Below are 20554 nucleotides of genomic sequence, written 5' to 3' on the forward strand. Positions count from 1 at the left end.
GAATCTGGGTGGCCTTTGCGCAAAGTCACTTCGGATTCCTGGCAGTGGATCTGTGCATCTGTGCTTTGCAGACTACGTCATCCAATAAATCATGCTAAATGCACTATGTTAATGAAAAACATCTCATTTGTGTTTGTATGTCTGGACATATGCAATTGATGCCTTCAGCAAGCTTAATCCAAAATGAATCGGACTGGATACCAGATTAATGTTAAGAAGTAGTTGCATGGATATTACGCGCAATGATAAAAATATGGATTTCATGCATATGATGATAAAAAAATGTGGATTTCAAATAGTTTTCAGGTCGCTGTCACCCTGCACCAATGTCCTTAAATAGCCTCACAGCAATCAAACCACCCAATGACAGTTGCTAACAACAGTCTCATCCTGCACTTGTATGATCAGCTGTGCAATTAATTTCCTCCCTTTTACGACATGAAGGGCAGTTAGGATGCATGACGAAAGAGGGCAACCTTGCGTGAGAGAATGGGGAGTGTGAGGTTGGCAGAAAAGAAGAAAGGGGAAGGGAGTGTGTCAGAGTGAGATGTCTGACATGCAGCTGAGTTCTTTGACCTGGCAGGGCCTAGAATGGCTCGGGGAGAGAGGGAGGGAGAGAGAGAGAGAGAGAGAGAGAAAAATAGAAAAAAAAGGAGGGGCTTCCCAATTTTATTCAAAGAGACAAGTGAATGGAATATTTTCGTTCATGTAGTATTTCAGTTCTGGTGATTTTTTTTTTTTTTTTTTGGACTCACCTGGGTGTTAAAGGCCCATGTCCACATCAAAAGATATGGGGATTGGAGAGAGAGAGGGGGGGGGGGGGGGTGTTCCTCGAGCATTCTGGCAGACAGTGTGGCACCTTTAATCACATCCAGTTAAGGTCCAAGTCACGCTAACCACTAAATCTGCACCAGTCTCGCACCTTCTGTCATATATCCCATACGGTTTATTTTTAGCGCTCAGCCCCTGCTACACACAACATCACCATCAGTGGCATCATCACTCACTTTGGAAAAGTGGAACTTATTGTTTACCCACCAGTGCTTTTATGCAGACATTTTTGTGATGCAACAGTTACTTTGAAAAAATAACTTAATTACTTTACTCATTAACTTGATTTGTTATGCATATCTATTTTTGATAATAATGTGGGGGGGGGGGGGGGGGTAGTAAGTATGATGCAAATTTTGCAAAAAAAGTTGATCAAATCAGTTTCTCTGCCATGGCAAATTCATTTGTACATCCACTGAGCTTTTCAGCTGCTGGGCAAACCACTTGACTGCTTTCACATGTTGACATGTGGTCATGTATTTTCTGAACAAGAACACTAGGCTGTTTTTTTTTTATTTGTTAGTTTACTGGCCTTGTTATTTTTTGTTCCTGTTTGACGTTTATTTTTGTAAAGACGGTTATTGCTTAAGAGAATTGTCAGGGTGTCATTTATTTTACATTTCTTTAGCATTTTTAACAATACATATTGTATTTTTAAAACAAACAATAAGTGAATTTATTGGCATGTTCCTATCATCATTTGAATACCCATCCAGAATTTAAACAAAATTCCATGAATGATGAAAGTTTGGTCCGTCAATAACAACAACCTCTCTTAAATATAGCTTATGTGTTCAGCTTGCTTTTTTTTTTTTTTTCATTGGCAGATTAGCTAAAGTGAGCAAAGAGATAAAGTGTCTTTATGTCTGAGTGCCACTCCTAGTTTGACACTCCACCGACCTGAAATGGTCACTTAAGAAGGGCAACAATACTTTAAGTATTCTTTGCACAGAATCAGGAAAAAGAATCGGAGTGCTTTGCTAAAGTGATGCATCACTCAACAACACAACTTACAACACATTGGATTCATCACTTAGAACGATTTTCATTACTGACTGATGAAACATTGTGATAAAGGCGACCAATGTCTGCTGAAACACTAAGGTCAGGAAGTAAATAAAAAAAAATGGTCATTTAGAGGTAAGGGGTGGTGTGATGCTAAGCGTGTGTGTCAGTGAAATTGTGCCACTGGGCCTGTGTCACAATGCTTTAGAGTTTAGGCAGTCTAACAAGCGTGCGTGTGTATGTTGGTCGGATATACACGCAAGCCAAGCTGCACCCTCAGGCCAATTTCAAATTGAAACATATTGTTTGCATACATAGTTAATGCTTATAGGAGAATTTCATTCAGTTTCATTCTCTGTTATCATTTTCTGTGTCAACAATGATGTGTAATGTTCCGCTACTAAGTTAACTACAACAACCACTGTATGCCATCTTTCATTTTCATTTGAATCCCCTTGATTACACATGATTTTAAATAATGTTGATGTAATAAGTCACACTGCAACTGGCGCACAGCAGAAATAGTCCAATCAATTATTGATTTTAGAGAGGCAGCACTCTAGCTGTATGTATCAATATGTATATTGACAACTTATGGCCAGCAAATTCCAACGCCTCATTCTGACCTGAACTCTCTCAACTCGACTTTTACTGCTTGATGCCGAGGCAGGCAGCTTATCAACCACAGAACCGCAACAAAGTGATGCAAAAATATCCCCTAATTGGCCACAGTTGCTGAAATATTGTGTTTGTTTGTGCCTAGCAATTAGCCACATTTCAGCTGCCAGTTGCTCTGTTTTATGAGGAGTACACACTTCATAATTTCACTCACAGCCTATTGCGATCGTCTACGTATTAGACTGGATCAAACATCAAACGTCTACTCGCTGGCAGGTGCTATATATGCAAGGATTATTTTTTTTTTTTATTGTTTAGCTTTCATCTAAAATAAAGCAAATGAACTTAAATACCCCACATAAGGTGCATTCCGTCTAAAGATTGTAGTGAAAATGCTCATATTCCAAAACCTTGATGTCGGGATTATTCTTAATCAACTGGCCATCCGCAGTATGTTTGATGAGAATGATTTCCTCTGTGTTTTCACATACAATGTGCATGTAAGAGATAACAGTAAGCAGCGTAAGAGTCAAGGTGAAGTTCACCTCTGGAATCCCTTTATTACCGAACCACACAAACACATCGCTCTATAGATTCATTCAGTGATTTAGTTTAAATATATCGTAGCATTAGAGCAGTTTCCCACGCTTGCTCAAGTAGCAAGACTAAGACTGTTAGCTAATATGCTAATGAAGACTAATGGAGGTTATCACCCGGTGCACAAGATAATTCCAGCAGCAAAGACAGAGAGACCATAATAGAAATGTTGATTAAAGAAAGTCACCGGTCTATTGGTGTATTTATTTTCCAACCATGCAACACGCATTTCCTACCAACCGACAATACAAAGGCCAAATGGAAACACAAAAGATCACAGCTTGTGACGCTAACTCCCTTTGCTGACGGTTAATCCCTCTCCATTTAATAAGTCTGAAACAAGACAGGAAGAGCATGAGACAGACATTCCTGACATGAAAGATGTGATGACTGAAAGGCTTCTGACTGCTCAGGTTCAATTGAATGTGATGCAAACATGCTTTTAGTTTTCTGGGTCACATTGTGTTTCAAAAATTGGGGGGGGGGGGCATTTTTGAAAATTAGAGTAAAACTCGACGAACTAAAGATTGATGGTCAACTCTACAAGACACAAGAGTTTGGATATACAAAAAGTAACAGCAAAGAGCAGGGCTTGAGTCGGATGGCAAGCAGGGCTGGATGCAGTACGCATAGAGGAAAAACGTTTGTTGAAGAAACCTTGATTGATAAAGCAGGGCTGGATACATGGAAGCAATCTCGATCACATGAAAAAAGTAGGGATAGGAAGCCTCAATGTGCTGAGAGAAACCTCGGCTAAGGAGCCTCGATTTTCTGACAAAAGTGTAATTCAACTCTAACTAAGGAAATGCACACGTCTGTATGCCAGAATAAAAACTTATATGACAAAAAAGAGTGACTAGACAAACTAAGAGTGACCAATACAAAACCATAGCAACTGACAGCATTATCATACATACTAACTACATAGCAACTCCAAATTAAGAGTGACTAGACAAATTATTAGTGGCTAATACATGATCTCATAAAATATATGACAACTGCATAGCAACTGACAACATTATCACACATAATAACTACATAACAACTAAAGTGACTAGACAAATTAAAAGCGGCTATTGCATCATCACCATAAGGGATATGGCAACTGCATAGAAACTCCAAAATAAGACTGACTAGACAAACTAAGAGTGGCTAATACATCATCATCATAAGGTATATATAAACTGCATAGCAACTGACATCATTATCAAACGTAGTAACTGCATATCAACCCCAAGATAATTATTGAAAGTACCACTGATTATCATATCAACTCCAAAATAAGAGTGACTAGACAACCTAAGATAATACATCATCATCATCATCATAAGGGATATAGTAACTGCATAGCAACTACAAAATAAGAGCGACGAGATAAACTAAGCGTTGCTATTACATAATCATCATAAGGAATATATCAACGTCATGGCAACAACAAATATAATCCCAATGGACATAGCAACTGCATAGCAACTGACAACATCAACATTTTAACATAATGACCCCATGACCCAACCCAAAATACAGTTGTAACAAAATTCATACTTTAATACTAAATCTATTCTCCTCAATTGATCTTTATTCTAAATTTCTTTACCAACTTTACGGTTTCTTTTATCCTTGAAATTAGATCACGTTACTGTGGTTTTCTGTTAGATTCAACAAAACCAACAGTTTTGTTGCACGTTAATTGGTAAGCATTTTCAGCCATGTAAGCAACAAAAGTCTCTTAGTTTGAGTAGACAGTTTATTTTGAGTTAATGTGGTTATTTGCACCTGCGTAAACAAAAATCAGCTTCTAAGAAGTATGCATCATTATTTGATTGCTCACATCTTAGCTCCGCCCAGCGCTCTCACCAATTTAATATTTGACTTTTGAGTCCATCACTCAAGTACATTCCGCTTGGCGTCCGTCAGGTCAACTGAACTTTATGTATCTATAAATTTAGGAAATTCTCATTTAGCACATTGTAAAAGTGGATCAATGCACTCAAACCTCTCAGTACTTTTAATGAAAATCTAATGAAATCAATACTTCATGTTTAATCTTGCAAAAACAATTCGGACAACAACAAAACTAAACACATTTGCTGATATGAAAAGTGGATCTTAATGATTGCTCCGACTTAAAAATCCTTACAAATATTAAACTGGTCAATAAAGACATAATGACATTGCTGTCTAGTAACTTGAAACTATGTTGTCCCACGGGTTGAAAGCTTCGTCAGGTGATGTTTGACTTCTAAACACTATATTGGAAGGCAGTGTTTACCTGTTATTACTGTGGGTTTTTAATTTGCATATTTGCATGTAAGCACTTTGGAAAGTGTTTCCACAAAATACTTTAAATGAACAAGTGACAAAGGACACTCTAAGCTAAAATAAATGGTCTTTCCATAGTAATAATATAGTTTGTGCTAAATCCTGAGAGAGAAAAAAAATGAAAGATGTTTTAACTTAAATTAATGGACTGATCAAAATAAATTGAATCCATTGCTGCAATAAAGAACAGTTTTTAATCATTCTCCTTTTGGGGCCTGGCAATGATTATATACAGCACATTTTATGTTTTGAACAAATGTTGACCCAGACAGAAAAATTAACAACAAGCTCTTCCTACTGTGGAATCTCTGAGTTTGAACACAATTCTGCCCTGGTTGCTGCTTGGCCTCTAAGTTATACAAACATTGTACAGTATAATATAATAATACAGTAACGACATACTACACCTAACCCTAACCCTATAAGACCGATTTCAGTCCTGTTTTTTTTTTTTTTTTTAAATAACTCTAGTTACTCTAGTTGTGTTGTGTGTTTATAGCCTTCCTTGTTGTCTTTACTTTTGTGCTTCTCTTTTAGAATCTATGCACTCAAGCAAGATTTTATCGGATTTAAAACTATTTATTGCACGTTTTCATGTACTTATTATCTTGCCTCCATACATTATATATTACACACATGAAAAAAAAAGAAAAAGAAAAGTATTTTCCACTAGACCAGACCCTAAATAGGTGTGGCACACCCACCGCCTTGCCTTTTAACAGACATGCCCAACTATTCATAGTTACAAAAGTGAGACCAGTGGGAAAGGTTTACAATTACAACTGAGGAAAAAGTATATTACCATTAAAATGTTTATTTTAGTTCCTGTTCTGTTCCCAAGCCAGTTTCTTAAACAATAGTCAGTAATGGTATGTTTGAACATTTTCTCACTTGTTTAACATCATCTGTCTGCATAACACATTAATCTTAGTGTAGTGTGTTTGCATCACAGTCATACATTTCCCATTCACAAATAAATCAACTCAGTACCTCTTTTGAGAACACCGTGTAGGCCCACAGAGCACAATTACTCGAGTAGGTGTTGAAATAATCAAAATTAATATAAGTTGTCGCGCATTTACAATACAGTTTGGCGTCACTTGATGCCTCGGTTGCCTTTTCTTTGCATGACTGCGCGACTGAAAGTCGCTCAGGTAACAGCCATGATTAATGAATAAGGGCCTGCTGCCCATTAATAGCTTTGGCAGAGAGCAGGCAACAAGTGAGTGCTTTTGTACAGAGCGTTTCCTGACTCCAGTGTCGTCCTGTTTATCCCGGAGCTTAACACAAAAGTCCCTATTAATGTGCCACACTTAGTTTGAGAGCAGATTTAAATAGGCTTGTGAATGTGAGCATGCACAAATCTTAGTCTGTCATGCAAAGAAAAATGGTGAAGACAAAAACTTTAACTTGTGTTCCATGACAAGTCACTTGACAAGTCATTCTGTTTACATTTGAAAATCTATTATTTAATATAGTTTGTCTTCTGGTTTTGAAAGAAAAGTTGTCGCGCACCACCAATCTGGCAACCCCGGCCATAGGCAACCCATTGAGCAAGTGTCATAAAAAATTAATACTTTTAGATTAAAGAATGATAATTTTCATGAAACCGGCAAAAATCATAATGGCAACATGCCAGGGTTGAAACTCGAAGATACGAGACATCACATCTAGGGCATTTACTTTCATCTGTCAGACGCAAGGTAAACTAGCTATGTGAATTTAGAAGCTAATCTAGCTAGCTTAGCTCAACAGTTCAGCTCATCAATAGCTGCTCAAATATGAACGAAACTTGATGTCTGTTATGTATTTAATTGAGAAGACAATAAATCGTTATTCAAGCATAGATATATATATACTTGGACTCCATTTTGCGTACTTCACTGGTAGTGAACGTGGCTGCCATATTTGATGTGGCAAGGCCCAGATGAACTCAACGTCACTGAACTTCATAAAGTGACAACTACAAAGTGCACAAAGTTAATGCCTCTCATTTATCAATTTACACACACTAATAGTTTTGGAAACCAGATTGACACCATAAACATGTGTAATTTTAATCTGATGATATTAAACAGGTTTGCTCCCACATTCAGCATATTTCAGTAGGCTATTTATCATCGCAGTGTGATATTCATACAAATGCAAGCATGCATTCATCTAAATCATCTAAGCATTGATTTCATACATAAACATGGCATTTCTTTATTTTATTTTATTTTTTTAGAGATAATAGGCTTTTTGTGTTCTGATCAATGACAACATATTTTATCAACATTCCAATATACATGTTGTGACTGAGCAAGATTTTTTATTTTTTGCTCTGCTTGAACCAAATAATGCTTTGACTCGACCCTGCTTGAAATTTGGTGACAGTAACTTGAGACTTGAAGGTTATGACTTGAGACTTACTTGCACATATGTGACTTACTGTCACATGCACACAAAGACACAGTATAGTAGGGCCTACTCTCCATCATCTGTATAATTAAGATGTTTTTCTCCTGAATATTTTACTTGAAAGTCTCTGCAGCAGTTAAGCAACAGAGCCGCCAGAACCGCAATGAGTGAAAGCCATTTAAACATATCTTGGCATGCAAACAGATCTTATCACACTGACTGATGATCCCTTAATGCCCAGATCATTTGCTGGGTATTTGCTATCAAATGAGTCCATATGTAATTACCCAATAATGTTTAATTTGACTTTGACGGCATGCGCGAGGCTTTGAAGTCAAATTGAATTAGGAGGCAGAAAAGAAGAGAAGCATTTGTGACTGCTTGTTTGATTTTTTTTTTTTGTGCAACTCCCGAAGACAAAACCAAACCTTAAAAAAGACCATATGTTTTTTTTTTCCTTCTCTCCAATTAAACATTCTTGTGGTTTACTTTTTTTGTTTGGTCACTCTCCACAAAATAAGCGCTCTTACAACTGTTATGTTTGGGGATGTTTCTCAACTTAATGCCTTGCCAATTTATAGATTCCCTCAAGCGATAGCAATTGTGAAAATGTTAAAAAGTTATAAGGGCACATTTTGGTATGTTTGTTATGAAAATTTTCTAACTACTCTCTTGGGAAAAAAACTAACAATTGGCGATCTACATAATGCTTTTTTTGGCAGTGTCTCTTGGGGCCTATGAAATTAAACTGCACACTATAAAATTTTAACCGTTAATCATTAGGAACAATGTTAACTTTTCCCATGTTTAAAAAATAATCCTCAAACAACCAACTTTCACAGAACATTACCTTCTTATTGTTATTCCCATCACTTCCCACCGCTCCATTTGATTGACATGACGGTAACTTACTGTAGGAAGTCAGTGAATTGTTTCTCATAGGGCCTGTGCATTGTGGCAGGTTACTCCTTAAGCAGAATATGCCAAATGAAGCGTAAAACAATTAATCAGCTCTAACCAGAGTTTTTTTTTTTTCTTTCATTTGTGGAAATGACAGTAAATTAAACACACTATTGCAAGATAAGAAAATATGTACCTAAAATGACACTGACAATTCTTATGCCCAGCGGTAACAGCTTTGTCAGGAAGCAACGATTTCAATAAGAGGCACCAACTTTCATTGCTTTGACACTTCATGGGGAGACCGGGGCTAGTTGTATCGCGGGTAAGTTGTCACATTGTCATTTTCTTCTCCACCAGAGGGCGCAACAAAAAACTGGAATACTACTTTTTATCGCATACATGGCCAGGGGTTGTGTACTGTCTGTGAAGAGAATAGCATATTGTCAGCTGAGATGAGAATATTTCAACTTCATATATTTTGAAACAGGTGTCGTACATAGATAAATTCTAGCCGCAAATCATGTGGACTCGTTAGAGGAGAGATTCAGGCATCTTGTCATGCCTCAGTCACGGCTCTGTTTTAAGCTAACTTTAAATTAGAGGAAGTATTAGCCAACATGGTAGTTTGGGGCAACTTGTCTCAGTCATTTTGGGGTTTGTTGTCACATATGCAAAGAACCGGCCAATAAAAATTGCACCTCTGGCAACTCTGTTTACGCATGCCAGAATTGTTATTCAGATGATGAGTCTGAAGAGTGAGGAAATTAGTTTACCCGGTTGTGTTTCATTGTTTAAAATGTGATTTTCTAGTTGTTGGAACTACAGTATCCTCACATGTAAGGACTGGTTTAAGTTTCATGATGATCCATCCATCCTTTAACTGAAAAGCTTTATTTAAAAAAATTAAAAAAAATGAATTTAATCTAAAATTTCCAGTTTAAGCGAAACAAAACAGGCATTTGAGGCTGAGAGCTATGACTAATAGGCCAGCAGTTTTTAAGGACTTTATTTCTATTTCAAAATATTTTATGTTTGCTCAGTGACCAATGTAAATTTTCAAGATCAATAATAAACAATTTCTCTGGCTATAAAAAAAACTAATAAAAAAATAAATTAAGAAAAACAGGAGACCAAGAATAATTTTGTCCTTGTTTTGTTAGTTGCAAAATCCAGTGTGACATCTTACCCCATATATATATATATATATATAGTGTGACAACTTACCCATTGGTGGGGCAACATGTCACATGTTCGCTCCCTCTATTTGATTGCTTATAACTCTGCACTGTCACAAAGTATGTAAATTACATGAATACAAAAAATATACCTAAGACCTTGGTCTTTCATTTTGTATACATTTTGTTCATAAAATATGTATTGATTCCAATAAATATATAAAAGTATAAAAAGTGATACAACTAGCCCCGGTCTCCCTATATCATGAAACTTCTCATGGGAAATGTTCCTGCTACTAAGACAAGCCCAATTTCTGAGGATTTAGATTTTACTGTAGATCCATAATTATGCTAGTATTTTTAAAGATACTGCTAGTAAATATCTGTTTTCACTGAATGGTGAGGTCATCAAAAATTGCAATCCAAATTTCCAGCGGACTTCTGGCAATGTTAAAAAGCATGAAAAGCGCCACTGGTGAGATGTTTGGCACATTGGGATCGTGTTCCATGCCAGCAGTCCGCTAGGCTCTCCTCCCTCACTATGCTGGGAGTATGAAGGAATGTGCTGCCCGAGAACCGCAGGGAGGAAGAAGGTACTGACAGCAAGCAGGAAACCCAGCCAGCCAGTCTTTGTTTGTTGGTGTGTTACTGTGTAACAATGTCAGGTCTTGGCAGCTTCATAGACGTTCAAAGCTCTCTACAGCCGCGGCGAGATACTTCGGGATTTACATTGCGGCTCTGAATCAATATTTGCTTGCATTTCATACTGGATTGTTCCACTGGCAGAGGTTCAAGAATGGTCAGTATTTGGGGAGAAAGGGTGGGGAAAATGGATCTTATCAGACCGAAGGAAACAGCAAATCTGTTTGTGTTGTTGACATTTGATTTGGTGTGAATCTTCTTTCTGCTGAAAGCGTACACCGTAATAGTTGTGCAAGACAATGAAGGAATCAGAATTTCATTTTAATCATCCATCTTATGCTTTGTATCCTGTTAAGACGTCTTACTATCACAGATTTTTTTGTAGTCAACTCAAACGTGACAAAAGTCGAGTCAAAATCCATTACTCGATGATGTCATTGATAATTAGTAGTGTAGTAGCCAACCTTTCTCGCACCACGGACCAGATTCACGCGAGGCCATATTTTGATGGATCAGCATCGAAACAAAAACAAAAGATTACATCATCTTGTGTTCTTTAGCATGTTGTATCATTGTATCCATGCTTCAAAAAAAATAACATTTCTTTGTTTTACTATCTCTATTTGACTTGTTCCTTTACTGCATTTGAGGAGACTTCATGTACATGACTGTGCTACCAATCAATTTTTTTTGTCAAATATTTCCACATAGTTGCTACATTAAACTACATAAATGTTGTGATGTTGGTGAGTGCTATGATATAAAGTTCTTCACCATAAGTCCCACGGTCCCTCTGGTATGAATATTTTAAGACTGAAAAGTCTGAACAAGATTCAAAACCAAAACTTCGCACTGTAAAGCAGAAGTAGCCTGAATTCACATGCTGCCACACATCTTCAAGTAATGCTAAAATGACTAATTACCAAAATATATATTGTTTGAACCAACAATAAAAACCTTGTTTGGCATCTCTTATACCAGCATACATTTTGACTCTATTTAAAAATATATATGCAAAATGAATATACAATATACGTATTCATAAAATAAGTATTATAGAGTCATCAAATTAAATTAAATTACTCATGACATGACATTGACTTTTTTTTCTTTACTCTTTACGATAATAACCATTTAAAACAATAATGAGCTAATTAGAACAATTTGGTTGGCAACCTTCAATATTATTTTGCATTCTGCCATTCTGCTTGGCTATCTTTTCTTGCAGAAAAATAAAGTGTTTTGTTGTTCTGGAATTGCCTTTCATTTTTGTGCAAATTTCTAATGTAATCCACTGTGATTGTTTTGTAAATAAATACCTGCATTAGAATTGGCTCGGCGGTGGGAGGAGGATTTGGAATAATAGTTCTTCCTGGTGCTCAGTTTATCTATTTTAACAGGGTTAGGGTTTTTACTAATGCGAGAGCGAGCAGCAGCCTATCCCAGATGAAGTTATAACTTGAAAAAAAAAAAGGCTACTTTCAAATCCAACATTAAATCTCAGTCAAAAAGGCTTTGAACATGTGTTGCTCTTTTAGACTATCATTTCTAGCTACTCAGCAATCTCATCCACCTGTTGGAATAGGGTGGGACTTCCTAAAGGAACATATGACAGTCGGTCCAGAACCAATCATCCAAACAAGCAATTATAAAGTAGTGTAACGTTCTAATATATTTTAGTCACTATACGCCAAAATTCCTTAACATAGTCTACCTTGCATGAACATGGCACGTCTGCTTAAACAAACAACTTTTTTAGGGCTGTTTCCATTCCTAGTTTGCTGGTTGTACCAGAAAACTCCACATCAACATTCCTGCACAACTGAGGTAAAACAAACCCCCATTTTCTGGTAACCTCGTGGGGATTAATAAAAGAGGAAAGGTTTGTGCTAAACAGTTGGTTGACGTAGCACTGATTAGCGAGAGCAAAGTTATTGATCGTATAAAGACTTTCAGCAAAAGACCAGCGAGCGCTGGCTTGGCCTTGCACATGATTTAGCTTAGCACATGCTTTAGCTTAGCACAAGCTCAACAGGCATGGAGCAACCCCGTGACATGACCCCATGTCAGTAAATTTTAATCCAAAAAACAAATCCCAGTTCGGGTGAGATGGATGAAAGCTAAAGGGCAATTTATTTATTTTAATTTTTTTTATTATTTTTTTTTTTTATTATTATTTTTATCTTTTATTTTTATTTTTTTAATTTTATTTTGCCATTTAAGAAGAAAAGAAGAATGATAAGAAATCTGGAAAAATACTGGATTTGAGAAAATGTCACTCACTATTCCAAACTGGATTGAATCAGTTGCCCATCTGTCATAATAATGTGAGTCACAATCAGTTTTGACATGCTGTTGAAAACAGGGATTGAACTGTAAATGCAGCGAAGCCCACTGTTAGCGGAGTCACACCATCAGGAGTGGCAAACCAGGCCCTCCCTGAAATGAAATGAAACGTGAGGAGCCCCTAATAGCATACATATGCATATACAGTACATTCTATATAAAGATGCCGAAAAAAGGTATGAAATTAAACATGTTGAAACAAATGCAAGTATCGCATTTATATATATCCAGCCCACTCCAGATATTTCAAAAAATTTAGTTGACATAAACATGACATCAGCATAACATCAAAGTGTTGTGAAAATTCACAATCACAATGTTTGTATTGATTTAAACCACATTTGTATTAGTTCCTGGCTTTGTAACTTTACGTGAGTTCTGGATGAAGAAATACAGTCATTTAAATTCAGGCCTTGTTTCCAAGAATCAGAGCGAGTAGCCGTGTTGTTAGTCGCTGTCTCCTCTAACTTTCCCCATACGTCAAATGCCTTAGCAGCCGTCAACCCCCCACCACAACAGCTGGTGTCTCAGCACGGACCCTGACGTTACACTGTCAGTGCAGGCTTTTGCCGCGGATCAAGTCTAGTGGTGTCAGGGGCCCCTAATGGCCCTCGCAGAAACATGCACACAGTAGGATATAATATCCCTCAATGCCCAAAGATTTGGCCTTCAGTCGTAAATTGGATGTATCCTCTTCAAACCAACGGTTTGGTCCGACTCTCCGCATTTTGATTTACAACACATTATAACCATACAAATGTTTAAATATCCATTTCTGTCACTTGTTATGAAATGAACTCGACAACTGGAATCTCCCAAAGGACTTGCTATAAAGTGCCCGTTTTAAACACAAGAACATTTTTGTTAGGCTGGAGGAAGAATTAAGACAAATCGTACAAAACCGCAACATCCAAAACTTCCTTCATTTTTACCGTGGTGTGTTTATTGCTGGAAGTCCAAATCAATTAATTCAAAACCAATGCTTATGTTCCATTTTCTACCCAATCAAGCTTAAATTTTAACATTTGAACTTCAAAAAGAAAACTGTCAAATACAGGAGTCTTTATGTACTGTAGACAAAAAGGCTGGCATGTTTTCTTTTAGCTTCATATATGCATCGTTAAGCCAATTAAATGTTCTGATTGCTGTTTATCATTTTCTTAACCTTTCTATTGAGTCACATATTCTTTAAGTAACTATTATTGTTATTTGTACCTTTTAATGGACATTACATGTTTGGTTTTTCTTTTCTTTTTTTTTCTTTCTTTTTTTTTAGCTCCCAGTTGGATTGCCGTCCGGATGTTTGAACCGCAAGCTGTTTTTGGCTAAGCTTTACCAGGGGTGGGCAAACTTGGTCCTTGAGGGCCGGAGTCCTACAGGTTTTGGAGGTTTCCTTCTCCCAAAACAAGCTGATTCCAATCAGCAGGATCATTATCAGGCTTATGCAGGGCTTGCTGATGATCTGATCATATACCAGCTACATGTGTTGGAGAAGGGAAACATCCAAAACATTCAGGACTCCAGCCCTCAAGGACCGAGTTTGCCCACCACTGCTTTACATGATCAGGATTTTTTGGGCCGATCACTGAATTTGGATTCTGCTCATCCAAAATGGCCGCCACATTCCACAATGCATCATGGTCCCCTAATCATGCACTGCATGCAAAAGCTAAGACGTTGCATAATGAATTTCTAAAGTAAACATTACATACCTTATTCCTTTTTAATAAAGTGTGTTTTGATTTATTTCATACTGTATTTATTTTTAGCTACACATGGATAAGAAGAAAGTAAATAAAACTTTGGTCTGGGGATAGAATGGATTAATTGGAAATGGGAAACAAGATCAGTCCACATATGTTTCGTTTTGTGAGTATTACATTTGTTAACTGAGTCATACTCAAGTGGCTGAAACTTCTTCAGTTTTTCATTTGTCTGTTTACAATATATTTTGAAACATGCATTATTAGTTGTCTCTATGTGTACAGTGTATAACCTTTCAGTCAATGACTTTACAAATGTGATTAAATTGTGCAGTGTGAATTAGTACGGAAGCATATTGCATTCACTTGGAAAAAAAACCCTCCTGTTTTTCTGACAATTTTTTTGGGGTTGCTTTGTTTTTTTTTTTAGTATTATTTTTTTTCTTTCTGTTTTTCTGAATATTTTTTTCAGTTTTACAGATTTTTTTTTCTGTCCAAAAAATATTAAGAAAAACACGCTGAAAAAAAATATTCAGAAAAACAGGTGGAAAAATATTTGTAAAAAAAAAAACAGGAAAAAAAATATTTAAAAAAAACAGGGGGAAAAAATATTCAAAAAAACAACACTCAAAAAAATTGTCAGAAAAACAGGACTTTTTTTTCAAGTGAATGCAAGCTTCTGTAAATTAGAAATAGAAAAAAAAAACACTTCTAAAAATGTAGTTTAAAACACCATGGGTAAATCTAGAGAAAAAGGAGTAGCACCCAAGGATATTTAATGTCTTGTATATGTGTTCCTTTGCTTTCAATCTGCGTTTAAATGGTCTCTCTCCTCCAACAAGTCTCGGTGTAAATCAACAGTCAAAGTTTTTTCTTCTTTAGCCTCAGAAACTGCCATATTTATTATTTGTAAAAAAATGACAAGAATTTTATTTATTACAGCAATTGGTGTCAACCTTAATTTTTAAATCACTAAACTCATGTGAAAGTTGCGGACCACTCATCTCTATACTGACCGGTGGAATTAAGCATAGCTCTCTCTCCCCCCTCCCTTTACTCTCTTTTATTGCCGACTCTGTAGGACCCAGCGGAAAAGCGCCTGCACGATCTTGTAGAGTGGGCGAGAGCAGCGCGCATAGTAGAAGCTCTCAGACCAGTCAGTGGCTTCATGGAGTTATGCACCTCTAATGCGCCGCCATGGATTGCAATTCGCGATCACAGCTTTTCATTTTACCTCTTTTACTGTCTGTCGTGCTTCCAGCTTTCAGCGTCGTCTACCCTCCAAATGAAGGTAAGCAAAGTCTTGCCTTCTTTTTTGTCTGTCCATGTGCTCTTTAGTGTGCGTTCTTTGGCTGGTGCTTTGCGCTCGGGTCCGACTTGTCCAAATGTGAGTAATTCAAACAAAACACTTCAATGGAAAAGGTGATGTACCGTAGGCGATGTCATAAGAGAGTTAGTATAGCCTACATATGTATCCATCGCTGAACATTGTGACAATAGACACAACGCGCCAGACAGAGTTCCGTAATTTCGGATTATCGCTCCAATAAGGATTAAGTGCTTGAATGGGGGGAGAATGCACGGATTGCCGACCAGACATGTCGCCAAGACATCGCAGAGTTACACCGGGGGTGGAAAAAAGATCAAAAGAAACAACAGGGTTCGCCGATCCGTTCTGTTCAATGAGCCACGTAAATCCAGATTGCAGTCGCTCCTATTTTGAAGGCAGCAGTAAACAATGTAGGAGACGCACGTGCGTAAATACGCGCACATTGTTCTTTATGTTTTTTTCACACGCTTCACCAAAACAGATCGTTTATGGTTGTTGTTTTTTGGAACGCGCGTCGAAGTATTCCGATATTATAATGTAACTCAACGCACGAAAACAAGTAACGGTACATATGACTGGTGCGGGAATATGAAATGAGTCACCTCTATTTTTGTCCGATCTTTGTCACTATTACAGTGTATGGGGGGGGGCTTTGTAAAAGGCGACAGAAGGAGAAGCGTGGTCCACTGGACGTGGATCGAGTCACCTGTTTAAACAGTTGATATTGCCCCGCAAACAAGTGAAAGTCGCACATGTCCTGTAGGCCTACAGCAACTGCAAAAAGTTGGTTTGCTTCATAGTTAACGCCAGATATTGTTTGGTACAGTTGAGAGATCAAAATAACAAGCAGACGAGTAACGCGCATGCTAGATGAATGAGGCACTATCGGCCAGGGTTGTAGTGCATAAATTAACTTGTCGCCTAATCCATATTGTTTATTATAGCCTACCGTGATTAGAGCAGCTATCCTACATATATTTACTTTCAGCAACCAATGTCACTTTTTTCTGTTTATTCATTTTTTTCTGAATGTATTTGACTCCTTTTGGTTAGGCTATCAATATATGTTTTGTGGTAGATATTGAAAAATGAGCCCGTCTCTGAATGTGGTTTCTAACACTGATAAACGCTTCTTTAAAAAAAAAAAAAAGTCGGTGATAATAACATTTTCAATCAGAAGGCTATGACTTGCTTGGAGTTTGAAAAAGTTAGACATACAGTACAATGATGTCACATATTCACGTGGGACAGCAAAAATCAGAACAGAAAAGGTGACCTAGACGTTGTATGATGTGTTTGGATTGTTCTGTCATCCCGAGAAATGTCACTTTATAATTTGTATTTTATTGCCAGCATGCAAAATAAGAGAAATAATTAAACACTAAAACATTTGTGCAGACGTAGTTAAACTATTTCAAAACTATTATTATTATTATTATTTGGCCTGAATTGTTTTTCTTTCGTTTTTATAATTTAACTTCTGACATGTGTGATCTTCTCTATAATTAAAAAAAAAGTTGTAATAAATAAATAGCTACATCTGAAAATATATTGAACTCTCAATATGATGTTTTACATATATACTTTTTTTTTTTACTCCAAGATCAATCTGAGCTAATAGTCACACCAAGAACGAAGTCTAAAATTATATTCTATTATACTAGAGTAGGCCTATGCTCTTGAATACCGTGTATGTAGCAGTGTGTATGTGTGTGCTTTCAAATGAACTGGAAAAAAAAATCATTGGACAAATAGAAAAATAGAGTAGCCTGTGTGATATTCGCATTTTTTTTTCTGTTAGCACTCACTAAAAAAGTTCTTTAATGTTTTGTGTGTTTGTTTGTGTGTATGGCAGCCAAGTTGAGAAAAAAGTTGTAGTGACGTTTAAGAATTGCAACAGTTTAACTTATATATATTGTTCTCTTTCTGGTTAATGAAATAATAGTATCATAATGAAAAGTGATAAAGACAATGTGTAGTTGCAATTTAATTACCTCTTAATTCAATCTTTAATGCGTGGGACAATTTTACATTACTTTTTCAAATTGAGGTCATAGATTATTTTTTGACATCACCTCATAATTACAATTAGATCATTCCGATCTAATTTACTCTTAAAATACGTATTTACTTCGATTTGGTCAATTTTATCAGGTTAGCCAACATTTTTTGAAAACACAATTCATAATGTTCCTCTTTGTTTTATTCTTTTATTCTTTATTAAATTGTCTTGTGAATTGAGGGTAATTTAAAGGACATCTCTGTGTTTTGCCTTAATATGAAGGAGATACGATTTTATTTTGTTTATTATTATTGTTTTAGTTCTTGAACATTGATTTGTATTGTAAAGTACAGTAACGTGTTGTGAATTTGGCCCTTGCTGCTGCGCGTCGCGAGGCCTCGGACCCGCTATTTTTGGGCGGCCGTTGGGGAGCTCTGGCCCCGCAGAGGATCCCCGCTGAGAAGTTCAACGTTTATGAGCGATGGCACCTTTTTTTTGAAAGCTGCTTGAAATCAGGCTAAAACAGATTCCTTTAAAAACATCCAAAACACGCAACGTCACGTGACGTGACGTTTGACAACCAATCACTGAGCTGGAGTGACGTTGACAAGAAACAGTGTTATAAAAGACCGGTTATTTTCCGGGAAACCACAAGTTCATGTTTTTATTTTATTTTTCATTATTGTGAACGTATAGGTGTGTGATAAATAGCTTATAGACTATAAAAGAAAAGAGAAAGAAAGAAGAATGGGGCCAGAGGGGTTGGGCACGCAGAGCAACATCAGACAGAGCGACTCTGCGTTTGAATTATTCATAATGGGAGGTGAACACTTCATCCTTTAACACAGACACAAGTCGCCATGCTTTGCCTGCAGTGCAGCCTGCCAACCTTCGCATGCTCACAGCCATAGCAAGACAAAGCCCTTTGACTTATAGTGCATATACCATCTGCCTATTCTATTCTAATCTATTAGTCATGTGATTTTATCTGAGACCGTCAACAGTACTTATTATTTTGTTAGGCGCCACATAATGATATGACTGTCATGTCAAAAATGCTTATATCATTAATTTAACATACACACTAAAAAGTGAACATGTATTACAAATATTTACCTCAACAAGTGAAAAAAAAACCGGATTGATAATTGTAAAAAAAAAAAAGGATATTTTGATTGCCTATAGCAGTTTGACCTTTACTTGAGGTCATTTTATGATCACAGACAGACAACCCTATCTGTTATATATGGATTTACCTTTACATTTCGCATAGTCTGGCTCAGTTGTCTAAAAATACTATACCGTTTCCCGGTTAGTGGCACTCCCTCGCACGGGTAGGGGGGCTAGCAACGTCATGCTAGCATGCTAAGTGCGAGTACACGAACGAGGGGGCTTCTCTGGCTTAGTTTGTGTCTTTTTTAGTTGTTTTGTATGTTTCAGGTGCAATATATGCATATAATATAAACGAACATGTTTTCAAGTGTGTGCACTTTGATGAGGACTTTGGCGTGAATGTGTGTATTTTTCCGGAACCGTGCTCCAGTTGAGTGTTTATATGCGTGTGCTGAATTCTCGTCCGAGAGCAGCTGGATGGAGCATTTTTTTTGCCCCCCCCCCCCCCCCCCCCCCGCATGCGATATAAGAGCTGTTTAATTTTCTGCTCTCAAATTCCCCCGCTCGGCTCAATTTGAGTGGTGGGCTCGCCTCATTGAGAAATGTAAATTGGAAGCAATGGCCCTGGATGCTGAGCTGCTATTATCTGACATGAACAGATAGCTTCATTAGACTCTAATAGGAATGTGTCTGCTGCCACTGTAACGTGCTGATTGGCTAAGGAGGCGAGAGTTCAGGTGGATCCAAATTCAGTTTTGTATAAATGTGGATAGACGCAGCTTTTTTTTTTCCAGTGTGAAACTACAAGATGTGCTCAGAGAGTAGAGTGTTGGCTTTGATAATGCTGCTTGTGTAGGGAAAATCTTGTTTGACAAACTAGGCAGTGGAATGTGACTAAACGGTACCATCTTCAGCAAATGTATACTCCACAATGGCATACAGAAGTTTTATATTGTCTGGGTGTGGCGTCACTTCTCTATATCTAGTGTTTTTGTACACACATGCAAATAAATAGCTACCATTTGTTTGTGTGTGATGAGATAAGATGAGATCTCATTATAATGTAATAGGAAACTCACTGTTATGTCCAAATTGGACAATTTTCTTGTAACTGGAGTAACTTGCTAATGCGCCAATGTGAGCTCCATGAATATAGGCAGAAACCCACAACAAGACACCCCCACAAAATCGTCAGGATTGGCAGCAGCACGTTTCACCAACACGGCAGACATTCTGTGCTGAACGCATATCTTGGAGCAAAAAATGTCATATTTTGCCATATTTTTCAAAAGGGTTCGGGAATTATGGTTCGAATATATTCATAAGAAAATGGTCAGTATATATTAAAATCTCATCAGGGACATTTTCACTTTTGTGTTTGGACTCACTGAGGGAATAATAATGTTTTTCTTCATTTCACTTTCTCATACATTATTTCCTTACTGTATCTTTCCACATTAATATTGATTATTTTATTGCGAACAGAAAAAATTAGTTCAATGTGTTGAATAGTCACGTACCTTTTTTTCTGTCAACAAAATAGAAATAAATAACATAATTGTACCTA

The 20554-nt window shown here is 37.0% G+C and overlaps 1 protein-coding gene across 4 annotated transcripts in view; it reads left to right on the forward strand.

The window, feature by feature from the left end:
* The first annotated feature begins 15627 nt into the window (after positions 1 to 15627).
* epha3 (eph receptor A3) overlaps positions 15628 to 20554 on the forward strand; it is a 103670-nt gene continuing 98743 nt past the window's right edge. For all 4 annotated transcript variants that reach the window (XM_077579429.1, XM_077579432.1, XM_077579430.1 and 1 more), the window contains exon 1: positions 15628 to 15833. In XM_077579429.1, coding sequence (XP_077435555.1) covers positions 15740 to 15833 — 94 coding nt within the window. In that variant the 5' untranslated portion in view covers positions 15628 to 15739. The remainder of the gene's footprint in view (positions 15834 to 20554) is intronic.

Source organism: Vanacampus margaritifer, chromosome 11 (assembly GCF_051991255.1).
Source record: "Vanacampus margaritifer isolate UIUO_Vmar chromosome 11, RoL_Vmar_1.0, whole genome shotgun sequence".
NCBI classification, from domain to species: domain Eukaryota; kingdom Metazoa; phylum Chordata; class Actinopteri; order Syngnathiformes; family Syngnathidae; genus Vanacampus; species Vanacampus margaritifer.